The following is a 25,000-nucleotide window of genomic DNA, read 5'->3' on the forward strand; positions in this document are numbered from 1 at the left end:
GAATATATCCGCAAGGGTTACACGACAGTGAGTGAATGAACTTAAGCGAGCTACTCGAAGCATAACACGAATGCCACTTAAAAGCTATTTTGATTTATTTCTTATTATATAAACCTACCCCATGGGGGTTTTACCGGCTAATCTTGATAGATGGGAATTTTCATTGATTAACCAAACTGAATAGATGTCAAAGGTACGTGAAAGTCGGAAATTTCAATCTTTGATGATCAAGGTTTCTAGAAGTAGATCTTCAACGTAAAGCCTATTTTCTTATAAGTTTAATAGCCTGGTGAGGGTCATATCGAGAAAGTCTCATTTAGCTTAATAGTTTCTTAGGTATTTTCATAAAACACAGACCAGGCAATGGATGATATCAGGTTTCTATATTTTATCAATTTCTTGGCTTACGAGCACCCTAGCACTGTTAGAAAAACGCATAATTTTCTTGACTGTATTTCAGTAAAATACAGTCGACCGTAATTTTACCTTACTTTGTTATCATCTTTTACGGATTGGTGATCATAATATCACTCCTTTACGTCAATATACCAGTATTTTAAAACGGTAAAAATCCTGGAATAAAGGTTGCCAGACATTTACCGCTTTTAAAAGCAAATTTTTAACAGTATATTATACTTTAGATTGGATTTTATTGCAATATCTCATTTATGGCTTCTATATCCTTTTAGGAAAAAAAAATCGAGTAATGTAATGTCTGAAAGCGTGGAAAGTTCGGATAAAGAGACACGCATGAATAATAGTGTAATAGGTAATGGTTTTGGCTAAGTATTTTACAGACGATGTCTAAGATAATTGATTCTGAAAAAAGCGCTGATATCGCCTTGACCCTCATTTTCTACATTATGTCATCAGAAGCCTTGATGGATTAGTTTCTGTTTATTTTCATAAACAAAAATAGTATTTTTTTTTTTTTCTTAGCGAAATCTTGCCTTATGAACCATACTATGAAGTGCTTTTGATCCCACCTTTTCTAGTAATTTTTATTTACAAAACTGCCACTCTCCCTTAGAAAAAAATCCTTTCGATATCAAGATACATTTCAGGGAATTAGGAAGAAAAACATGCATGATTCCATATCCTGCAACTCCACCGAGGGCTAAATGAAATATTTTCTAACGATAAAACTATCTACACTTCCCTTGGTTAGCTTTTGGTACGAAAAATTCTTATTAAAATAAAAAAAAAATAAAAAAACTCTTTAACGTTGTAAATAAAATCCACAGCGTTCGTTCAAATCGTTCTTCTTATTTACTCAAAATAATGTTCTTGAGTGATTATGGAGACTAAAGGCATGTCAATCCCAATGCTACATATACCGCACACGTTTTCCTGTTTCCTCTTTCTTTGCTGATACCATTTATAATTAGGGAAAAAAAGCCGTGATCTCTCAATGGCTCAACGCGTCAGGTCGCCACTGAAGCCATCACAGTACGGTGCCGCTTGGTGACCAGCGCTTGGAAAAAGCAAGAGCCACCTTCGGGTATATAACCTGAGGGCGGCGAAGGGAACGTCAGTGGTGGCTGGCTCCTCCTTCAGCGAAGACCTCAGTAGGAGGTCCCTGAACTGCTACAAGATGACTGGAGCAGCGTGGGTAAGAAGGAGTCTCTTTCTGATAGATGTCTATTGTTTAAATCCATTTTAGCTTTCTTAAGGATTTCTATTTTCATTTCTCTTTCGACGCATAATCAGAGAGTTCCTTTCAAAATGTTTATTCAGTTCTAGGCTTTTGTTATATTGCAATTCATAAGACCATAATATCTGTTTCCTTCTTAGTAGGAGTTATAACTGTCTTATGACACATCTGAATCTCCAATCTCATATGATAAAACCTTTGCATTTTCGTCCACTAAAACTTCGCGAAATTTACTATACAGACAATCAAAGCCTCTTAATTCTCCAAAATAAATACTAATCTAGGATTTTTCTACGCAGAAAATCACGATAATTCAATTCAGCTGATTCTTCAATCTTTGTCTTATCGCAGAAATAATGATCAAACCACCAGTATGACCTCTTTCCAGCACTATATCCTTCTGGATATTTTTGAAATACAATATTAACTATTTCTATTTTGTACCTACTCATAATAATAAAAAATTCTTCATACTTTAGTGTGTGACCGCAAGCGCTAAAGAATATCAAAAGAAGCTTTGTCGAAATAAAATATGATAAAAGCGAATGGAATAAATACCCATAAGGTATCCAACGATATACAGAGCTTAGAGAACGAACATTTTCTTCATTATCTCTCTAAATTCTAGATATTTTCAGGTAATGGAAATATTCATGATAAACCCGAAAAAAACTGTGCTAATTTGCTTACTATATTTCATCATTTAATTAAGAAGTATTATTAGATATCAAAATCATTTTGAGAAACTACTATGCTTCAAAATAATTGAGAAACAAAGATATACTTAAAAACTAAGCTAGAAACCTTGAATACATATATATATATATATATATATATATATATATATATATATATGTGTGTGTGTGTGTGTGTACATATATATATATACACATACATATATATATATATATATATATATATATATATATATATATATATATATATATATATATATATATATATATATATGTATATATATATATATATATATACAGTATATATATATATATATATATATATATATGTATATATATATATATATATATATATATATATATATATATATATATATATATTTATATATATATATATATATACATATATAAATATACATACATACATACATACATATACATATACATCCAAATAAAATGTCATCACTTAATCCCTTTGTTGATCAGTGACGTAGCCAAAAGGGTGCAGGGTGTGCGGTCAATGTTGGGTGGGGAGCAAACGGGTCCCCTGGGAAATGTTTTGGGAAATTTCTTTGGACATTAAACAAGCATCAATTTAAGAGTTAGAACAAAAGAAACATTTAACTGGAAACTTTATCATCCGAAAGCTTTTTTCAGAATCAGAGTGTTCTGAAACAGCATTTCAGGTTCCTCTAGTTAGGTGTCACTGAAGAATGGTAGAAGATACACCTGCTAATGAACCAACAGTTAATATTGAAACTAAGTTAAATTAAAGTATATATTTCTTTAATTATAATGGTCTGCAGGACACGTCTTTTGGTTTTTAAAATTCAGTTAAGTAGTTTTCGTGCTTGCTTCCCAAATATTTGGATAAAACATAGCAGACAACTGCCTAAGGTCTATTCAATGGATGTAGACATAGATAGTACAATTGCTGAATACAATCAGTTTTCTTCACTCGTTAATGACACACAAGAAATAAAGAGTAAACTTGATAACGCTGCTGTTCAGAATTCCTAAATAATGCCAATTGGAATTCTGAATATGCAAATGTGGTGATTTTGTACACAATTTTGAATATATGTAGTATCTGAAGTTTAGGTGTAGAAGGATCTTTTAGTAGGCTTAAGTTGATTAGAAATGATCTTAGGTCTACGATGACTGAGGACCGTTTGTCAGGCAAAACCTTAATTAGCCTTGAAAGGTAGAAAGAGTCGATTAACCTTGAAGCAGTAATCACAAGATTTAGTAAAATAAAAAAAAGATTAAGATATAAAGTTAATATATTTTACTGTATATGATATTCTAAATTGTTGTATGCATTTCGTTGATTATTTATAAATGGGTTAGATATCGAATTCATTTAATATTCAAGTTAGATATTATGTAGTAATCAAATTACTGGTATTTTAAAAGAAAAATTTCCTTACTAAGTTACTTGTGCTACTGCCTTGTGGTAAAAAGTTAAAAATTCAGTACATTGATATGATTAATTTTCATCCACCATGAAAAATATATCATATTAATAATGTTCATTAACTTTCAGTGACTACTGTAGAATGGTTTTTTTCTTCACTTCTTTGCATTTTTTTTTTCATTCAATATATAAGTTAGAAATTAGGTAACAATCAAATTACTGGCATTTAAACGCAAAAATTTCCTTACCAAGTTACTTGTGCTACTGCCTTGTAGTAAGAAGATAAAATTGAGTACATTGATATGATTAATATTTATCTCCATTGAAAAATATATTATAAGAATAATGTTCATTAACTTTTAGTGAATAGAATGGTTTTTTTTTTTCTTCACTTCTTTTCACTTTGTTTCTGTATTTTTTCTTTTTAAAAACCTGCATATTGCAAAATCAATGAAATTCATAAACAACTGTGTTTTTATGGAAATTTTCCCATTGTTTGCCCCCTTTGCAAAAAAAAAAAAAAAAATAAAAAATCCTTGATACGCCATTCACTTCGTCGACTCCTTCGGCAGATAAAACTGGCATTCCTGGCGGTGGCATTGGCGACGGCTGCGGGAAATCTGAAAGGGGAGCCGGAGGACCTTGATTTTGCAGCAGTCAGCGTTTTCCAGGACCCTGAGAACACCGACCTCCTGCCGGAGGGCAGCCAGCAAGTCTCCGCCGTTGCCACGGTCGATCTCCAGACTGCAGCCACGGGTAAGTTTTGCACAGGAATTAATTGAACTCTTAAATTAAACATTGCATAATTAATTAATTAAATGATAAATTAATGGAAGACATAAGATATGAATTTTAGAGTATTTTAGAATATTCTCTCATTCTCTTATTCGACGAGAATATGAATATCCTCAGTCAAATACTCTGTAGTTTTCACACAAAAATACACCCACAGATAAACATATGTGAAGTACAGATATTATATACACCTGCAATGGTAGATTAAAAGATATGTTTTGAATTTAATTAAATTCGATTCTTACCTAATAAAATCCTTGAAAAAAAAGATTTCTATATGGGTATCACGTTCAAAGTTCTCCCAGTAATACTCATGAAATACGCCCTCTTCATAACAATATTTCTACCTTAATTATGAGCTATCTAATATGGTCTGTTATCATATATCACGGAAACGACAATGCAATCAAATGCGGGAACTGCGTGTAATTAAAATGCCATATATATTTCGAAAAGTAAAGATATAAGCTAATTGTTTTCCTTTATATTTAGGTTTGAATTCAACCAATGGCGTTTTCATCAAAAACTAAGAACATAACTTTATTAACAGTATCACACCACAAACAGGTCCCAAGCTGCAATAAGAAAAATAAAAACGAAAGCAATACTATTAGATAGCACAAACTAGATAGGGAACAAACGAACGACTGCACAGCCGGGCAATTAGCTTGATTGGCCTCTTGCGTTACCTGGAACATATCGCCATCGAAGCCTTAAAGATTTGATTACCTGCCTTAAAAACCCCCACTGAAATAACAGAACTGAAGTTGTCGGAATCTTTGTATCCATAATTATATTACAGAAGATCGACAAGACTAGAGAAAACCTGTTGAACAACCATAATCCAATCAGTCGAGATAAAGAAAGTTTTTTTCAGGTTATGGTAAAGGGGGTCACAAGGCACACAAAGGCCATAAGGGCTACAAAGGAAGTCATCACGAAAAGAAGGGCTACAAAGGGCACAAGGGCCACAAGGCTGAGAAGGGCCATAAGGGAAATCACTACGGCGACCATGGAAAAGCTCACAAGAAGGTTGGTGACGACATATAGATTGTTTACTGTCTGAGAGAGAGAGAGAGAGAGAGAGAGAGAGAGAGAGAGAGAGAGAGAGAGAGAGAGAGAGATGGGGCGCGCTGTACCCTTATGAAACCTTTGATAAGAAGAACAGTAAATGAATTTCTACATCTGAACTGAATCCTTCCTCATCCTTCCACAGGGATACCACGACAAAGGAGGCAAGAAATATAAAGGTCACCACCACAAGGCCAAGTACTACGGCGACGAGCACAAGGGCAAGAAGGGCAAGAAAGGTCACAAGTACGGCGATAAAGGTCACCACAAGAAAGGTCACAAGAAGAAGGTAAGAGTTTTCAGGTTTTTTTACACAGATAACGCGATCATGCTTTGCCTAATAATAATAATAATAATAATAATAATAACAATAATAATAATAATAATTGTTATACCCTGTAACAAAAATATGAGAGCAAGAAGCCTGCGTTGAAGGTACCATTTCCATTCTTAATAACATTTTTTGCAAATTCCTAAGACATGATATGATTGCTATGACATTACAAGGTTCCCAACCCCGCTAAATACTGTCACACAAACATATTCTGGCGTAGTGATGCAATAACTTGAATCTGGTTATCTCATATCAGCTTTCAAATTATCCAGTAGTTAAGATTGTCATAAACTCGATTTACCACGTAAATTTAGCACATTTCCACACTTTTTTTTTTTTAATTCTGATCAGCACTGAAGAACGATAAGCCTTTATGAAGTAACTTATGGAATCACTAAGTTTATTTAGCTGAATAAAATTACTGGAAGTGTCGTATGTTGACACATTTTTACAAGCAAGGCGACCTTTTTTTTTCCTGTCGAGAACGAACGAGGTGAGAAATCGCTATAGACGAAGTAGTTCCAGTTGAATTTCACGGTCACCCTTCAGTTGTCTCACTTTCTAACACCAACTCACAGGTTCTCGTCTAGTCATTCCAATACTGTCATTGTCACTGACTTTGGAAGTATTCTTAGACTAGTGGAATTAAGTAACCCTAAATTATCTGCTCTAGTTCTGCACAGCAGTTAAGCTGGAATTCAATAAAATCCCAATACCGAACCTCTTAACAATGGGAAAAATATTCATACAAATAATGAATAAAATCAAGATTCAAATGAATTGGATAATATACTCCATGTAGGACAGTTAGTTGATAAACCAATTTCTAACGTTTTGTATAATAAAAAAAATGGATACTGAGCCAGCAACTTTGGATTCTCACCTTACTAGAGTCATGTGTCACCATATACAGAGATGGGGTACTCAAATGAATAGACAAGTAATGAAATATACAGTCGAGTAATGAAATCTACAAACAAGTAACGATATATACACACAAGTAGGATGATGACATAAACATATAAGTAATGGAATATATTCACAAGTGTTCAGAAAAAGGAAACCTCCACAGCCTTGACCAATCTCTCAAGTTTTTCCAATAGATATATTCTTATATCTTCGAAACTCTTATCATTTGTTGCCAGTAACCAAGTAGAATTAGTCATCTTTTTAAACAAAAGCATTCATAACTTTTTCCTTAATCCTTCTAACAAACAGACTAACTAGCAAACCCAAGAAAACAAAGTAACTTCCCTGTCAAAGGTTACAAGATGTTCTCATCGAGGTATTAGAAAGTTGCTTCTTAACAAACAGCCTAATATAATCGCAAGTGGTCTGTTGATACTCTGATACATATAGCAGCTATAATCATATGAAACATAACCCTACGATATAGCTTGGAGAGAGAGAGAGAGAGAGAGAGAGAGAGAGAGAGAGAGAGAGAGAGAGAGAGAGAGAGAGAGAGTCCTGAACCCCTTGCATCCCCCAGGGTCACAAAGACGTCTACCACAAGGAGGAGTACCACACCCACAAGAAATTCTACGACGACGGAGACAAGAAGAAATATCACAGCAAATATGACGACTTCGATAAGTACTTCAAATCCCACAAAGGAAAAGACCACAAAGGCAAACATTACAAGGTATGCATTTCTCTTTCTATTTCTTTGCTTTCTTTAATACTTTTACACTGGAAAATTATTCACAAATATCTGCAACTTGGCAGCTAATCCAACACTGCATTGCTCTAAATCATCTTCAAAATTTTAAAACTAGATCAGTAAATAATTTCTCCATGTCCACCCCATGATTTCTTCGTTACATTGGTTACGTCACCAATAACCATCTCGGATATTTGCAATTAAAAACAAAACATCTTAATATTCTCTCAAACTCTAATATCAACCACCCATTTTGCAGGGAGGGAAGCACCATGACAAGCACGGCAAGAAAGGTCACCACGAGAAAGGCAAGTACCACGATGACCACAAAGGCCACAAAGGGGACTACGGCAAAAAGGGTCACTATGGTCACAAGAGCTCCTATGGCAAGAAGGGCGGCCATAAAGGCGATTATGGCCATGACGAACATAAAGGCCATGATGACCATGGTTATGGTCATGATGATCATGGACATGGCTATGGACATGACGACCATCATGGAGGCTATGGCCATGATGACCACGGACACGGGCATGGTTACGGCCATGACGATCATCATGGAGGCTATGGGCACGATGATCATGGACATGGTTATGGGCATGATGATCACCATGGTGGTTATGGCCATGATGACCACGGACACGGTTATGGTCATGACGATCATCATGGAGGCTATGGGCATGACGATCACCATGGCCATGATGATCATGGGCATGGCTACGGCCATGACGATCACCATGATGATCACCATGGAGGCTATGGTCACGATGATCACCATGGAGGCTATGGTCACGATGATCACCATGGGCATGGCTACGGGCATGATGACCACCACGGTCATGACGACCATCATGGAGGTAGGTCATTTAGCTAACTAAACCCTGTAATTTATTTGATTTCTTGATCTTTTTTATATATCAACAAATTACCTTTGTTTTTATCACGGCCTGAGCCAGTAGCATAGAATGTAGTTTAGCAAATAATCACGAGATTCAAAAAAAAAAAAAAAAAGAATCAAAGATACGGCGTAATTATAGAATAGATTAGAACAATAATGTCTTACCATTTATGATATGACCTTTCTTACCTGCAGGGTATGGGCACGACGATCATCACGGGTACCACTCTAACCTCAAACCTGTCACCGTAGCCTCCAACAGTGCCAAGAAGGAGGCAGCTGTTGTACCTGTCTACGTTCCAGCATCAAAATCCTCTGCAGGATATGCAATGTACTACTAACTTCGAGTGAAAATCTAATCTATAAAACTCTTTCCTTATAGAGGAAACATTCCTCGTTTCAACCAAACAAGTGAGCCATACTACTGCTAAGCTTATTCTAATTCCCATTTCACCCTACACGACATAACTGCTTTTATGCAATTGCTGATGTATATGATGATTTGGTTACTTGACTTTACAGAAACGATTCGATGATCTGATTATTTCCTCATGAATTTAAAATAGAATCTGTTTCTTCAGTAATAGAATATGGAAAGTTGGAACCTATTCCGCCCTCAAACTGACTCTCTCATAAGTTTTCAGGAAACTTTTTCCCCTAAGAAGTTTAACTTCTAGCAATTTCCCTTATCGTCTGGCCACCGACATTTTCGTAAAATTGAAATCAGCCTTAAGGAAAAACAGGATGATTTGAAAGACGGGAAACTTAACTACTGTCTGGTGAATTCACGGTCGGCCCCCTACCCATATCCCCCCATCCGGCAGCAAATGAAATTAATTTTTGAGAATTCCTCTAATCATATTTGCTTTAATATTACCAAAAATAAGAGAGAGAGAGAGAGAGATAGAGAGAGAGAGAGAGAGAGAGAGAGAGAGAGAGAGAGAGAGAGAGAGAGAGAGAGAGAGAGATTCTAATTAAGAAAATTTGACTTCGTTTCTCTTTCGATTAGCCATGTTCATATGTCGTAACATATTAAAATAACTTTATCTTATCTTTTTTTTTTCCTTAATCAAGTCACTGCATGGTGACTCCATATATATATTTTTTTAGAATTTATATTCCATTTATCCTGAATTTTTATCAACTTTATTCACCTTTTATAATAATAGGTTCTATGCGATGCTCTAATGATCTTCGCTCCTAAAACTTCAAGTTAACAGCCAAGTGTTTTTTTTTTCCTCTCCCATAGCTATCGATCAACTCTTTCATCCACAATCTATATATATTTGAACACATGTTTATAAATCATTTCAAATTCTTCGGCTTTCTTGGGTTTATTCTTCCCCCAAACACAATTTCTTCAAGGAGATCTTTGGCCTCCTTTTCTGCCATCTAATCTCATGAAGAAGACCAAGAGTTACCTTCGGATTCTCTAAGTTTCTCAGCCCGATTCTGATTTCAAGTATTTATTTGTATGTGTTTAGAAGAGTCCGCATATGAAAAAGGTAATCCATTAAAAAAAAAAAAAAAAAAAAAAAAAAAAAAATCACTGGTTTCCTGTAAATATACAACATTGTGTGCATTTTGTTAATTACAACAGTTGAATGTTTTCATGTGTTTTATATTCCTTAATAGAGAGCTTAAAAAAGTCGATTACAAATCGTCATAGAAAGAATCTATAAAATATTGCATAGTTTATTTATCTGTTTGAAAGTTGTGACTATCTGTGACCGATTGCCACAGTCACCAAACCTCCCAGACGCACTTGAGAGTAATGTATAAAATCCAAAATATTTATTAAAAAGAAAAAAATAATAAGTGAATGCCGTGAGAATATAGTATTTTTAATGAAATATTACGAGAAGATGACAAACCACTGCTCAATAAGGATAACGAGATTATGCAGGAAGTATATGAGTCTTTAAAAAAAAATCAATAACAACGACAGTTTTATCAAGTAAGCAAAATCCTCTTTAGATTTAGTCAGCATTCCTAATTTTGTCTCTGCATGTTCAATAAGTCTTCGCAAATAACCAAATAAAATTAAGCTTTTCCATCGTCAATAAAATGTAATAATAAATTATATATATATATATATATATATATATATATATATATATATATATATATATATATATATATATATATATATATATATAGAAAAAAGTATTCTGCTTCGCCTACTCATAAAATATATCTTTGTAATATTTTACTGCATAGAAAACAAGCAAAACAAGTGGGAATGCCCCACACATTTTCTATTCTTTAGTAGGGTAGTTCATATTCTTTGTTTTCCTATATTTTTTTTTACTAAACGGAGAAAGGGGCATTATTCTATTTCACCTCTGACACGTTGAAAGCAATTAAAACAATCGATCCCACACCCAATAGGACGCAAATATCTAAATTTGGTTAATTGTTCATGAAACCTTGGATATTTCTATTTTGTGGATGTGCACATTGATTAAAATTTACCAAAACCCCTATGTTTACTTTATAGTTTCATTTCATACCAAAGTTCCTCTATCTCATCAAAAGAAATACACAGAGAAAAAAATCTTCCCGGGAATTTTCTTTTTCTGAATACTTCTGTAGAATACACAGTACACAAACACACACGTATGCGAGGTTGAAGGCTCAAAGATTTAAGCTTTTCAGCAGTAGTAAAGAAAAGAAAAAATTAATGCTGTGGAAATACCTACTGTAGTTCTTGTGTCTAATCAAGTGGAAAATTATTCCCAGCCCTGAGTGTCTACGGCTGATAAAGCCAAAGACGCTATGGCAACAATTCTTTTGTCAGTCATAATCGGAATGAGAAAGAAACCATTACAGACTGAACACTTGAAAACAAAAATTACAAACGTTAACCTAAAGTGACAATGAAATAGATTTACTACATATGTAAAACATGATAATTTGATAAAAAAAAAATAGGAGATAATAAAAGCATGCAATGGCATAGTTTTAGATCCGGAAATATCATCTTGAGAGGGTAGCAAAAGAAAAGTTGAGCCTGAGATGTTTGTGAGTGTTTGAGTGTGTTCAAGCATTTTCGGATCTGGAGGCCAAACGACTGGGCTGATCGTGACGGGGATTGGCACCGTTCGACGCGCCATCACAAAGGAAATCATGTGGTGCCAATCGCAGGTCATATTGATGGGACATGGCACGTGTTAGGTCACGCCAAATGTGCCAGGACGGATATCTTTTTTTTTTTTTTTTTTTTTTTGTCAGCTCTAACGAAGAGATGAGAAGAGGCACCGGTTCTAAAATCAAGTATAACACGTTAAACCTTTACCCTTTGGAGTAGCTGTTTCCAATGACTGCACAGAGCACCCACCAATGGTGCCAAACCCGTGACCTTGACCTGAGGTGAAACGTCAAATTGACCTTTCGTGGTAAAAAAATTATACCATTCATTGAGAATCGACGGGAGAAATGAGGTGGCGTAAGCCCCATTCCCGTATATTCATTAGTTTAAGAGTAATCAGCAAAAACACTTGACCTGACCTCAAAGGTCACTGATTAACCCAGGACCTTAACAATCGTAACTAATCGTTTCGTCTGATGACGCCCGACATACTGTACTCGTTTCTTGTCCTGGGTCTCTACTCAGCTAGAGGCCAAATGTAAAGGGGAGTAGTATCAACAACTGGCCCCCACCCTACCCGCCCCCACCCTACCCCACCCCACCCATCCTGTTATGAAAAATGCCGAAACTGGGCGAGGATTAAATGTTTAATGGCTCAACGGCAAAGAATTTAAGACATGATAAATTAGCAATATTTATAAAAAATATACTAACACCTCATGTTTGGCTTGATGACGGTATTAAAATGTGTTGGATTGAAACATGCTGTATTGTTAAGGCAAAAATGTTACATTGAAAACGCTTAAGGAAATTCCTTTTATAATGAATATTTCTGCCAGGCCAAGTTCTCAAAAAAATGACCGATGGAAATAAGGATAAACATTTGGCCTGTTTAGACCAGCCTAACATTTACTCTCATTCCATCAAAGAGTATTTGTAACTTATTTGAAAAATTGAAAATCACGAGTGTTAGTGATGAAATTATCCTACATCCACAAAATTCGACATGTATTATATATATATATATATATATATATATATATATATATATATATATATATATATATATATATAGATATGTGTGTGTGTTTATAGTGTGAATACATACATACACATATTTACAACAAAAATAATAAATGCAGCTGTTTCTAGTCCACTGCAGGACAAAGGCTTCAGAAAAATCAATTCATGTATGAGGTTTGGTCAGTTTTCATCACTGCGCTGGCCAACTGCAGATTGGTGATGGTAGGAGACTATTGTTTGATCACAAACAACAAACCAACCTAGTATGGGTGGTACTTACTAGTACAGCTCTGCTGACCATAGCCATACACAAACTTTTCCATTTCTTTAAGGTACTTCCACTAAGAGAAGGATATATATATATATATATATATATATATATATATATATATATATATATATATATATATATATATGTTTGTGTGTGTATGTACATATCATCATCTCCTCCTACGACTATTGACGCAAAGGGCCTCGGTTAGATTTCACCAGTCGTCTCTATCTTGAGCTTTTAAATCAATATTTTTCCATTCATCATCTCCTACTTCACGCTTCAACGGCGTCAATGACCTTAAATGTCAGGATGCCAGAAAACCTCAAATCAATCAATCATTCAATCTTGCTTCAAGGTCCTCAGCCATGTAAGCCTGGGTCTTCCAACTCATCTAGTGCCTTGTGGAGCCCAGTTTTCTTAAAAGTTTGGTGAACTAATCTTTCTAGGGGAGTGCGAAGAGGATGCCCAAACCATCTCCAGCTACCCCTCAACAATGATCTCATCTACATATGGCAATTGAGTAATCTCTTGAGTAGTTTTCATTCTTATCCTGTCCTGCCATTTAACTCACAGTATACAAAATCTGTTGGAGATTGTTTCATTGCCATACCACGACTTATGTCCATACAGTAACACCAATCTCTCTAAACTAATATATAGCCTGATTTTGATATGTAATTTCCGGCGATTTGATTTCCAAATTTTACTTGGCCTAGCCCATTGTTTAATTTTCCTTTTTTCAGTCTTTCATTAAACTCCAATTCTAAAGATCCTGTATTAGAGATCATAGTTCCTAAATATTTAAATGATTACTAGAGAAATTATGATAAGGTTTATTTTCCATTTGATCTACGCTCTGGAACGCCCTTGTTAACAATCAAATTTGCAGGTTGATGACGCAACTGAGTCAGGTATTGGTGAAGACACAGAAATATGACACTTTTCTTTTTTATTATTCGATTTGTCTATGTTCATTACGCTGATTATAAGAACATCAAATTACACCATAGTCATGCACCTCCCGGCATATACCCATTACTCCTTAAATGATTTGAATCTGTCATGAATAAAGATTTTCTCCACTCATTGAAATTTCATTTGGCAGCGCTGTCCCAAACTCGTCCCACCAACCCTAACTATGCTGATGATTGTTACCTTGGTCACTTGTACTAAAACATGAACTACCATCCATGTGTTCTGATGGAGAAAGGAAATACTAAACACTTCTATAGGTAAACTCAGATTGTTTCCGATAAAATATGAGATATTCACACCATTTTCTGATAAAAATTTCCACTCCTAATAAGGAAACGATCGTTGCGCAATTTACCAACTACCAATTCTCTAGCCTCTACCTTCCTACCACTCTTTTCAGACACACGTGGTCTTCAAATAACATGCTATATTAGTTCTGACAAGATGCCTCTGATGCCATCTATTGTCGGTAAAGTAAAACTCTCGTTACGATGTAAGGGAGGTGCTAGGGGGGTTTGCGTTATTATGCCTTTCAGAATTTAACAATATTGTTATTCTATGTTTTTCATCAATAATACATGTTATACAATGAAAAACACCAGTTATATATTGGTTTCATAAAAGGCAATTGCAAATTAGATTAAATAACTGTGTAATTACTTGATTGGCTGACTAATTTCAGTACATTTGGCATATCAGGCCTGCCCCTGTCCCCCAAAGGTAATTGAACTAACGATTGTTTGCTAAGGAAATATTTCCGTGACATTTATTGTGAAATTTGTAATTCCTAACAATTAAGCTGTGACCAGACAACAAGAAACACCATGTTCACGTTTTATAGCAATTTCGTGCACAAATAGCAACAGAAATGAAGTAATGAAATTTATAATGCGTGGATGAGGGGGATAATTGGCAATTTGGAACTCTACACCTTGCATTCTGGAACCTTTCATGACGTCATTTTGGTTTAAAAATAGCCAAATATTTTCTATTTGATTAGAACTGAACATAATTTATACCCGCCACACATATTTCTACATAAGTATCAATCTATCGCCATTTTCCAATTGGATAGAATCATTCTTTTGATAAGAAGTAGAAACACTCGAATTCTATTTAGATTTGAAGTGCGTGAATACTAAAACATACTGTCATGGTAGTTTTTTTTTTTTTTTTTTTTTTTTTTTACTCATCAAAGATTCATATTACCAATATTATTTTTCTTATGATTTTTAGGATCTAACTTTGGTAATTATATGTAAAATACAGATAACATGTATTACAATATTATATAGAGCACATCATAAGATTTTAAAAGCAAAGAGTTGGACCGCGGCCATAGAATTAAAACCTTCAAATTTACCCAAAATATATTCATGCCCGCAACAAATATGTTGTTAACTAATCATAAGCCCAATTATAGATATCAATCCTCAATAAGTGTGCCTTGTTACATTTCCATATTGAGCTGGTTTACATACTGGGGCCCTTGAGCTAAAAACGTACAGATTTTCCAATTAGGGTAGCAGCTTGGCTAGATATAAAAAAAAATAGTTATTACAATTTGCAATGAAAAACAGTAATATGAAATATAAAATCCTTATAAAGCATTGCTAAACTTAAAAGGTTTTTTTTGTATTTTTTTCTGTTTTCATAGATTTTGTTTCTTCTCTCCGTGGAGTGAAGTTAATAAACTTAAGAGAGAGATCATGAATAAATCATTGTTGTTAGTCAAGGATTTAGAAGGTCGTACAAGTTTTTCTGATAAATATGTCACAATAAAACAAAAATCAGTTAAAATACATTTCAGTTTTTGTATAAGTCAGTCTATCTCAGGAAAAGCGTATCACAATCGGCATGTTTGTGTAATATTTCCTATTTCATTATGGCTTCTATCATTATTTCCATTATTTTCTTATCCTATTTAGAGCGCTATAGCTCCTTTTGGGTATTATCATTTCTGTGCAGCATTGCCGGGATATAATTTTTTCGAATCAGTAAGTTTTGGGCGATTCCATTTCTCATCTTTACTCTCTTCTCTCCGTGGAACCAAGATTTCCATTTCAACATCCTGATATGGATGACACAGGCATTAAATTTCGTCTGATTTTCCCGCTAATGGGTCTTTAGTGATGCTTCACGATAAAAAAAAAAAAAAAAAAAAAAAAAAAAAAAAAAGAATAAATAAATAAATAAAAAAAAAATTTAAAAAATAAATAAAACTCTTCCTCTTGGAGATGAAACCAGAGGCATCACTTAGTTTTGTGGATTTCTTTCCCATCTAGGCGTGAAGGCCACTTCTCCCGACAGGATATTTTTCATAATTCCGATCATCCTTTACGTTCAGATCTTCCAGGACAGTTCTATCCTGTTTCGTAATACTAGGCATGCAGTTAATTCTAAAAGTCAGGCCTTCTTTATCATGAGGCTCAATACTACGCAGTATTCTGGAAGCTTTATTCTAGCTGTGACCAAGTTGTGAAATGATCTTCTAAATCGGGTAATTGAATCGATAGAACTTCAAAATTTCAAATTTGCAGCAAATGTTTTTATGTTCAGCCGGCTGACATAAGGCGTTTTATTGTTTATTTACGAAATATTTGTTTTGATGTTGTTACTGTTTTTAGAATATTCTATTCTAATTGTTCATTATTTCTCAGATAGTTATTTTATTTCCTTATTTCCTTTCCTCACTGGGCTATTTTTCCCTGTAAGAGCCCTTGGGCTTATAGCATCTTGCTTTTCCAACTAGGGTTGTAGCTTAGCTAATAATAATAATAATAATAATAATAATAATAATAATAATAATAATAACAGGTATGTGAATGTGAAATGGTAAACAAAATGGTGCCTTTTAAGAGCATCTTGGTTGAGATGAGAACTAGAATTGAATTGCCTTATAAAGTTAAAACCAGATATCAACTTGAATTAAATTACTATCAAAAACATATCTATAAGACATGACACAACTCGCACACCTAAAACATTCAAAAACACAAAATTTCATAAAAGAATATTTTTTTTTAATAAAAGATATTTCCACCGCTCATTTATAAATTTTGAGCAGGACACCAGAATTATTTTTATAAACGACAATAATTTGACACAATCAATATTCTCTGGTGTAATGCTACCATCAAAAAATATTTATGCGCATTCTTGTTGGATTAACTTCATCATTTCAGTATATATATACATTTATATATATATATATGTATATATATATATATATATATAAATAAATATATATATATATATATATATATATATATATATATATATATATTTATATATATACATATATATATATATATATATATATATATATATAAATATTCATATACATATATATACAGTATATTATATATTTACATATATATATTACATATGTATATATATATATATATATATATATATATATATATATATATATATATATATAAATATATATATATATACACACATATAATTTTATTATTATTATTATTATTATTATTATTATTACTATCCAAGCTACAACCCTAATTGGAAAAGCAAGATGCTATAAGCCCAGGGGCTCCAATAGGGAAAAATAGCCCAGTGAGGAAAGGAAATAAGGAAATAAATAACTGAAGAAAACAAATTAACAATAAATCATTCTAAAAAAAGTAATGTCAAAAGAGATATATCATATATAAACTATTAACAACGTCAACAACAAAAATGTCATATATAAACTATAAAAAGACTCATGTCCGTCTGGTCAACAAAAAAGCATTTGCTCCAACTTTGAACATATATATATATATATATATATATATATATATATGTGTGTGTGTATATATATATATATATATATATATATATATATATATATATATATATATATATATATATATATATTATTAATGAGGGGAACTGCCACCGCCTCTCTTGCCATTTTCTTCAAATATACGAACTAATATGTCTTCCGTATCAAAGAGTAATTATCATTTTAGGTGGTTTCTCGCTACTCTGCTACCTTGTTACCACGAATTCACCCAAGAGAGAGAGAACCCATCTGAAATGAACAATTCTGCACCGACAGGAAATGTAAAAGCTTTCTTGAGCTTTTTTAATTAACAGGGGTAGGTTACTGCTTCTTTTTAAGAATATCAATGCAATCTTAGTCACAGAATATGTAAAAAAAGAATCTCTTAGTTTCAGAAAAAAGTTCCAAACCCTTAATCAATGCTGTCGTCCCTGATATAGATATAGAGGTACTGTCAGATAGCTTATTTGAATATAATTCGTCCTTATGGATTACAGAATATCCAACGCCTTCTAAATGAACCGGGAAATTCCATAAACAGCATCATGTTTACGGATTTTATTTTTTTGTGAATGATTTTGAGCATATAGATATTGTCATCGATGTAACTGAATCATATTTGTCTACAATTGAATATCATGATAAAAAATTTAACAACAGGTTGTCAAGGTAAAAAGAAAAAAGTGTTCATTTCAAAATTAAAGCTGGTACTACCTTAGTATGTCTACAGCTAGTAAATCGAACAGCCACAAAATTAGATGGATAAACAAATGAAAATAAAATCCCTGCTCTTTTTCTCACCTACTGAAGGGCATTGGTTGACTTTTGAAGATGATTTAAGGCTGACATAGCATTGAAAACTTATGCAAAATTTCCAAAAACCGTCAACCAACCTCTTCTACAGCGCTTGCCATAGCTATGGTAAACAAGTAAAGCTATGGACATATCTCTGTTAAATTCCTTTCTCCTAAATAGAAGGCCTAGATAGAGTGTTTCTCACTTCAAATTTCATGGATCTGTCCACAGCAAAGAGTCAAGGAACCTAATCGTCTTACCACGAGCACCTATTTCGTAAAGGTCTTCGATAATGGCATCTCACCAGGTAGTGTAACGGTTTTCTCAAGATCAAATAAAATATCAATGTTTTGATATTGCTGAGAGAAGCTTTGTTGAATTTGGTTAGACAATCTGAGCAAGGGATCTAATGAGGATAGGCTCTTTCCAAACCCAAAATGTCAAGGACATATCAACCCTTCTAGAATCCATCACAATATTTGCCTTGTGTTTGAAGCTTTACACTGATTGATAAGAGCATTTTCCTATTATCATAAAACTTAAATTCTAGATTCATTATTGTTTAACCTAAAATCACCCATTTTTTAAAGCAATATCTTCAAACTTACAGTAAACTAAGAATATCTAAATTCCTTAAGTTTTTTCCGCTACATATCCTTATTCATAACTAGTGAAAGGGTAAGTCATTCACATTGTTAATCCTTTGGGGTGAAAGACTGCACATCTATTTTTTAGCTATAATGAAGGTCTAAAATACAACATTTCTCGAATAATTTTATTAAAACGTTTAAGGAAATAAAAATAAATATGTTTAGAATTGATGATATTTGATGTCATCAATTCATCATATCCCTAAGGAGCACAAACAAAACATAAATTCACGCTAAGATATACACTATAGATCAGTATCAGCTTTCCTGGAGAGAGAGAGAAATGAATAACATTATTTAGTAAGTCGGTTGAAATTAAAAATTAGAAATATTACACCTTATTACGTGAACTAAAAATATTTCCCACAATGCAACTAATTCTAAAAGGATTTAGCGACTAAGAATCGGTGTCAGGTAAATGGAAGTCAGAAGTGTGACAGATCCTACAATAACTATACAGTAGGATTTAACGATCACATCAGTGACCATACCCATGCCCTTGTCCACCATGGTCACAGCCGTATCCGTGGTGACCACCACAGTTTCCACCATAGCCACCATGATTACCATAATCATCATATCCACTAAAATGTCCATGCCCATCATTATGACTATCTTGCCCATAATGACTTCCATGCCCATCATGATCATAACTATCATGGCTCCCATAGGCATGACTATCATGGTCATCGTACCCATGGCTGTCACTATGGCCCCCTTTGTAATCGTCATGGTAGCTATCCTTATGGCCATCATGGTACCCACCATAACCATGGTCGTCATGAGTGCCGTAATGGCTTCCTTTGTGGCCGGAGTGGCCTTTGTAGCCGTGAAGGTCGTCATGCCCAAAATGGTCTTTGGTTCCGCCATGCCCACCGTGATGCTTACCATACCCATGGTGTGACTTGCCAGCGTGGTTTTCGTGGTGCTTGCTTCCCTGTAAAGTAAAAAAAGAAAAAAATGACTAGATTATAGTAATTCGGCAATACAAAGGTCGTACTAATGAAAAGGAGTAAAATATGGCTATAACCGCAAATGTGAAAAAGTGAAAAAGGCAATATATTTATGCAAAGATTCTAAGATACAATAAGTAAAGTTTGGAATTGCAAAGAGTATAGTAATGATGACACTTTATATAATATGATGTGTACAAAATTTCAAACAAAATAAACGTAAAATCTTTGAAAAAGGACAGAGATAAAAATACTGAAAAGTAATATATATGCAAAATTTCTTTGGTACAAAAAGATGAGTTTAAAACTTTGCAAAAGGTACAGTATTCATAGCACTTTACATATTATGATATGTACAAAATTTGAAAGAAAACAAGCTTAAAATCTTCGAAAAAGAAATAAAAGATAATTATGCTTCTGAAATCTAAGGCCTTCCAAAAATATGACAGATTTCAAGATAGACAGATTTTTTGGATTACGTCATATACAACTATGGAAAAGAACTTGACAAAAATACCAGGTAAATCTTCATAAAGGGAAATATTCATTGTTGAAAAAACAAACTTTGCCATGAGGCGCTTGTACGTTTGCATCCATACGAAGAGATTATGCATTGACTTAAAACGTATGTATGAAACATCGTCTTTATATTTGGCCTCTAAATATGACTTAGCTCGACACTCCAGTTTGATATGAAGTCCATCTCGCATAGCTCAGAAGCTATGTCATTTGGAAAATAACCTTACCAGAGAGACTGGAATATGGCGAGCTATACAGAAAGAAAGATGAATTAATTATTAGACGCCTTTACATTAAACTTGATGCATAAAAGTACATGAACATGAAATACATATAAAAATAAACATTATTAGCTGTTAATGGGCTACCGTAGGTTAAAACATGAACAAGTGTATTTTGTGCTAGTTTGGATACATGATTGGATGGGTGGCTAGGATAGTTTGAAATTGATACTACTACTTAGAATTAATATACGATAATGAAAATGCCATATCATCTCTCAGTCGATCCGTGGCCCAGTGGAAATAAAATTAAAACAATTATCACATCTATATTCAAACTTTAGCTGTTAAATAGTAAGAACTACAAAAACACACACACATATATACACATATACAGTATATATATTTATCTGTCTATCTATCTATCTATGTATCTATATATATATATATATATATATATATATATATACATATAGTAGGAATATGTGGGTGTGCATGCGTGCACGCTAGCGTTAACGTGTGTGCGCATGTTTGCAATACCTTTGAATGACCGCCCTTATGAACTTTTCCTTTTCTGCCCTTGTGATGCTCCTTGTGTTTCGCATGGTCACTGTAATGGTGCTTAACTTCATCGTGGTACTGGCCGGAACTGGAGTAATGCTCCTCTTCACCATGTTTCTCGTTTTGATGTCCCTGTAACAGAGAGTTGGAAATACATAGAGATTTGTCTCGGGTAGAGGGTGACCGGGCAGGTAAGGACATAAATATTTCAGGTATGACCCAAGGTAGAACACAAGGATATTTGATTTCCAGAATTTTCTGCCTATTACGAAAAATATCATCCAATTGTTCATTTAGTCTAACATGGGAAGGCGTTCGCTTGATCATTTACCCTAACCTGGAATGGCATTAGTGTTTATTCACTTAATCATTTAGTCTAACCTAGAAAGATGTTGATGATTTCCCATTCACTCATCCAGTCTTACATGGGAAAGCGTTGATCTTAGCCCAAGTCTCTGAGTTCCTAGTATTTCTTAAAAATCGAAGGAATGGTTCCTGGGGGCAGATTAATTCTGCATGTTAATCGCAGACACAATGCATCCCATCGAAAATCAAATCGCAAATTGTTAGTATCTACATAGAAGAGACCCGAGCATATTCTAAGGCCCATATTGTTCAACATCCAGTTCTCCTAATTTAGTTTTGCAGGCTGAAGAATGTATTTGACAGCGATATTCAATTTTTGCTCTGCACAGAGTCATACTGCCTCAATTATGACATCCAACCCCAGCCCCACAAAATAATAATAATAATAATAATAACAATAATAATAAGATTTATAACACATTTCAACAATGTTAACATAATAACATATACTTCTGTAATAAAATTCTGCACTCGCAGCATAAAGAACTATGTTCCGTATACTGGAAATTACATACATAATAAAACAAAGTTTTTCATTGAATGACATTTGCAATATTAGGATATAGAACATCAGTGTTCCCATTACAGTTTTATGATTAATTCCTAAACTTCATATTTCTTCTTGCTTCTCCATTGACGACAAAAACATGTAAGTTCACTGCTAATCCTCTAAATGGAACAAGTAAAATGACATAATACCTGGACATGTAATTGGAAATGCGTCAAGCGTAGCTTTTTCAATGTTCATTATCATATATTCTGGTCCCTCGATAGATTAGGAATCTACTCAGAGCTTGTATGCATTAGTATATTAGCAAGCTAGTTTTTCTACCTCTTTGCCTATCAGTGACCTTTCATGTCACAGTGTCAGTTATTCCCGCTTTTGCTAATACTTTGCATCTTCAGACTTATCAAATTGCAGGTTTCTACTGTTTCGTAATGTAAAATGTGTAAAAATGAGTGTTGGGGAAGAGGAAAATATCTGGGGATCATCTGGATATAATCACAAGCATAAACAAATTGTGTTATTGGAAACTTTCTCTAAAAAAAGAAAAAAGACTTCGGTGAGGCAGATATTTGAAGAAAAAAAAGACTAGACTTCTAGATCACTCGGATAGAAATGCCCGTGTTCAAAATTAAAAAGTACTTCGGAATGCAGATGTACTCACAGTACTTGAGAATGATGTTGAAAAATATTGTTGATTGTGATGCATGAATGAAAATCCATCCCAATTCAAAAGTAATTCATGCTTACATTTCCATTGTTAAAAACATTTCATAAGTTTAGCAATAAATACCTTATGCAGTAATACTAAGAGCTCAACCATAAATATTAGCCAATTTGATGAAAATCACTTATCTTTTTGGTGAATGTTTGCACTTAATGCAAGAGAAACTCTACGAAAAGGAAAATCTCTAAATGAAAATGAAGACTTTTTATTTCCCTGTTTTTAACGCTGGATACAAGAGTAGTTTCGATCCCTACAGTAATTAACTTAGGCTACACTACTCGCAGTAACAATAATAACATAATGGGTCACAAGCACGTACAAAAGTTGCACCTCTATAGATTTACGGAATGCAAAACAAATGCTCCAGGAAATTAGGCAAAATTATGTTGGCCCGATAGCTGTAATTTTTCAAGAATTTACAGCAGATTCTCACCCGTTCTAAGGATATCCAGTGATATGAGGCATGCATCTATAAAAAAAAAAAATCTAGCAATATGTAACTTAAGCATCTCTACTATCGAGAATTAAGAGACATTGATTAATATTTTGGGAAAGGTTATTGCCAAAATAGGTTCTTGTAAAATAGCTAGATGCATATCCTATCACACTTATGATAGCATAGCACTGCTATTAAAAATTGCGAATGGTTCATTGTTCCTGTCCTGGTACTGTGAATAATGATATGCATTATAGACAATACAGTACATTAAGAAAAAAAGGCATATAGAACTACTTACTGCTGTGTGTAATCTAGCAGGATTGGTTTCTCAATTTGTATGTTTCAATAAAGTTTGAAATAAAACAAGAACAAAGTGCCATCTTCAAGGATGCATGAGTAATCATTAGAAGTTTCAACTTGAAATAGGAGTGTGTCATAAAGTAATACTTTTTGGGCACAACAGTCAATGACAGGTTACAATAAAGGAAAGTGAACCGGGTACAACCCTGCTATCTTCAACCAGTACAGTAAGCCTACCTGTAATACTTTCCAACCCAGCAATAATTCTAGCTACCAAAAATATGGACCTTCAAGACATATATTCCTACTTTACAAAGGGTTTTGACATGATTATTCGACAGCAAATTCAGAACATGTCTGGAGATCAGCGTAAGGGAGAGGTGTATGATCTTGATGGTGACCTCCCAAAGTCTCAACTAAATTGGCAGACCATATTTTCATCAGATAAGCAAAGCCTTGTTCCTGGGAAAATTTGTAAATAGCTTCCATTTAATTTACTTATATTGCTATTTATGCATATTTCTTGAACCAGACTGGTACGCATTCAGGTGGGAGACTCTAGGCATAACCTGCTTACATGCGCATAATAACCCATATCATGAAGCAAGTTAAAAGTTATGGCTAATTTTTTCATCACTCTATTTCCCAAAACAACTAAATAGTCCACATTTCGTATTCAAAACAGGAACGAGAAAGCTAGTATAAGGAAGGTGTACCTAATTCTTGATAGATATATTAGTCTAGATAAAAGAAAAATATTCTTTGCCGTCTTAGGGTGAAAACTGATATCATAGCACCACCTTTAAGATCAGGACTATTGCTCCTTTTTTGTGATCTAAAGGCTAATCAATAAAGAAGAGACATACTTCTTTGTATCTGATGGGCACTTAGGAACTGCACTGAGTGATGAACAAACTGTGAGCTGTTATAATGGAGGCCATTCACTTTTCAAAACTGGCCAAGTTTACGAGCAAAGACTATTTTAATATCAAACAAAATCCTAAGCTTCATTTTATCAGGTCTGTTTAACAGAATCTGTACCCCAGTCACAGCTTGAATTGGTTACAATGCTCCATTAAATTACCCTGCCCCACAAAGTAAACTATTGTAAACAACAGATAGAAGATACCAATGGGAAGAATCAACATGCGAAGAAACAGGAAAGACTACCATCCTTCTTCCTAGAGGTAAAAAATTCTTCAAAGAAATAAACTGTGACTTGAATGACTTTTTAATTGGCCAGAGTCTTTCTGCTTCCTATGACAAAGTACTTGAATTTTCAGCAAA

The 25,000-nt window shown here is 33.9% G+C and overlaps 2 protein-coding genes across 2 annotated transcripts in view; one reads left to right on the forward strand and one right to left on the reverse strand.

The window, feature by feature from the left end:
- The first annotated feature begins 1,594 nt into the window (after positions 1–1,594).
- On the forward strand, positions 1,595–8,865 carry LOC137641231 (cation channel sperm-associated protein 1-like). Its single transcript, XM_068373667.1, has 7 exons — positions 1,595–1,612; positions 4,339–4,522; positions 5,439–5,593; positions 5,778–5,921; positions 7,456–7,608; positions 7,886–8,483; positions 8,720–8,865. Exons 1-7 carry the CDS (start codon positions 1,595–1,597, stop codon positions 8,863–8,865), a joined length of 1,398 nt encoding a protein of 465 aa, XP_068229768.1.
- A 10,735-nt stretch (positions 8,866–19,600) lies between these two features.
- LOC137641232 (uncharacterized) overlaps positions 19,601–25,000 on the reverse strand; it is a 55,934-nt gene continuing 50,534 nt past the window's right edge. The window contains exons 5-6 of the mRNA XM_068373668.1: positions 21,356–21,508; positions 19,601–20,059 (exon numbers count right to left, since the gene is read on the reverse strand). Of these exons, the coding sequence (XP_068229769.1) occupies positions 19,601–20,059; positions 21,356–21,508 (612 nt within the window). The remainder of the gene's footprint in view (positions 20,060–21,355; positions 21,509–25,000) is intronic.

This window comes from Palaemon carinicauda, chromosome 5 (assembly GCF_036898095.1).
Source record: "Palaemon carinicauda isolate YSFRI2023 chromosome 5, ASM3689809v2, whole genome shotgun sequence".
In the NCBI taxonomy this organism is placed as follows: domain Eukaryota; kingdom Metazoa; phylum Arthropoda; class Malacostraca; order Decapoda; family Palaemonidae; genus Palaemon; species Palaemon carinicauda.

Coding starts and splice junctions, on each gene's coding strand:
- LOC137641231 (XM_068373667.1), top strand. Junction 5,594..5,777: donor ATGGAAAAGCTCACAAGAAG/GTTGGTGACGAC, acceptor ATCCTTCCACAG/GGATACCACGACAAAGGAGG. Junction 7,609..7,885: donor ACAAAGGCAAACATTACAAG/GTATGCATTTCT, acceptor CCCATTTTGCAG/GGAGGGAAGCACCATGACAA.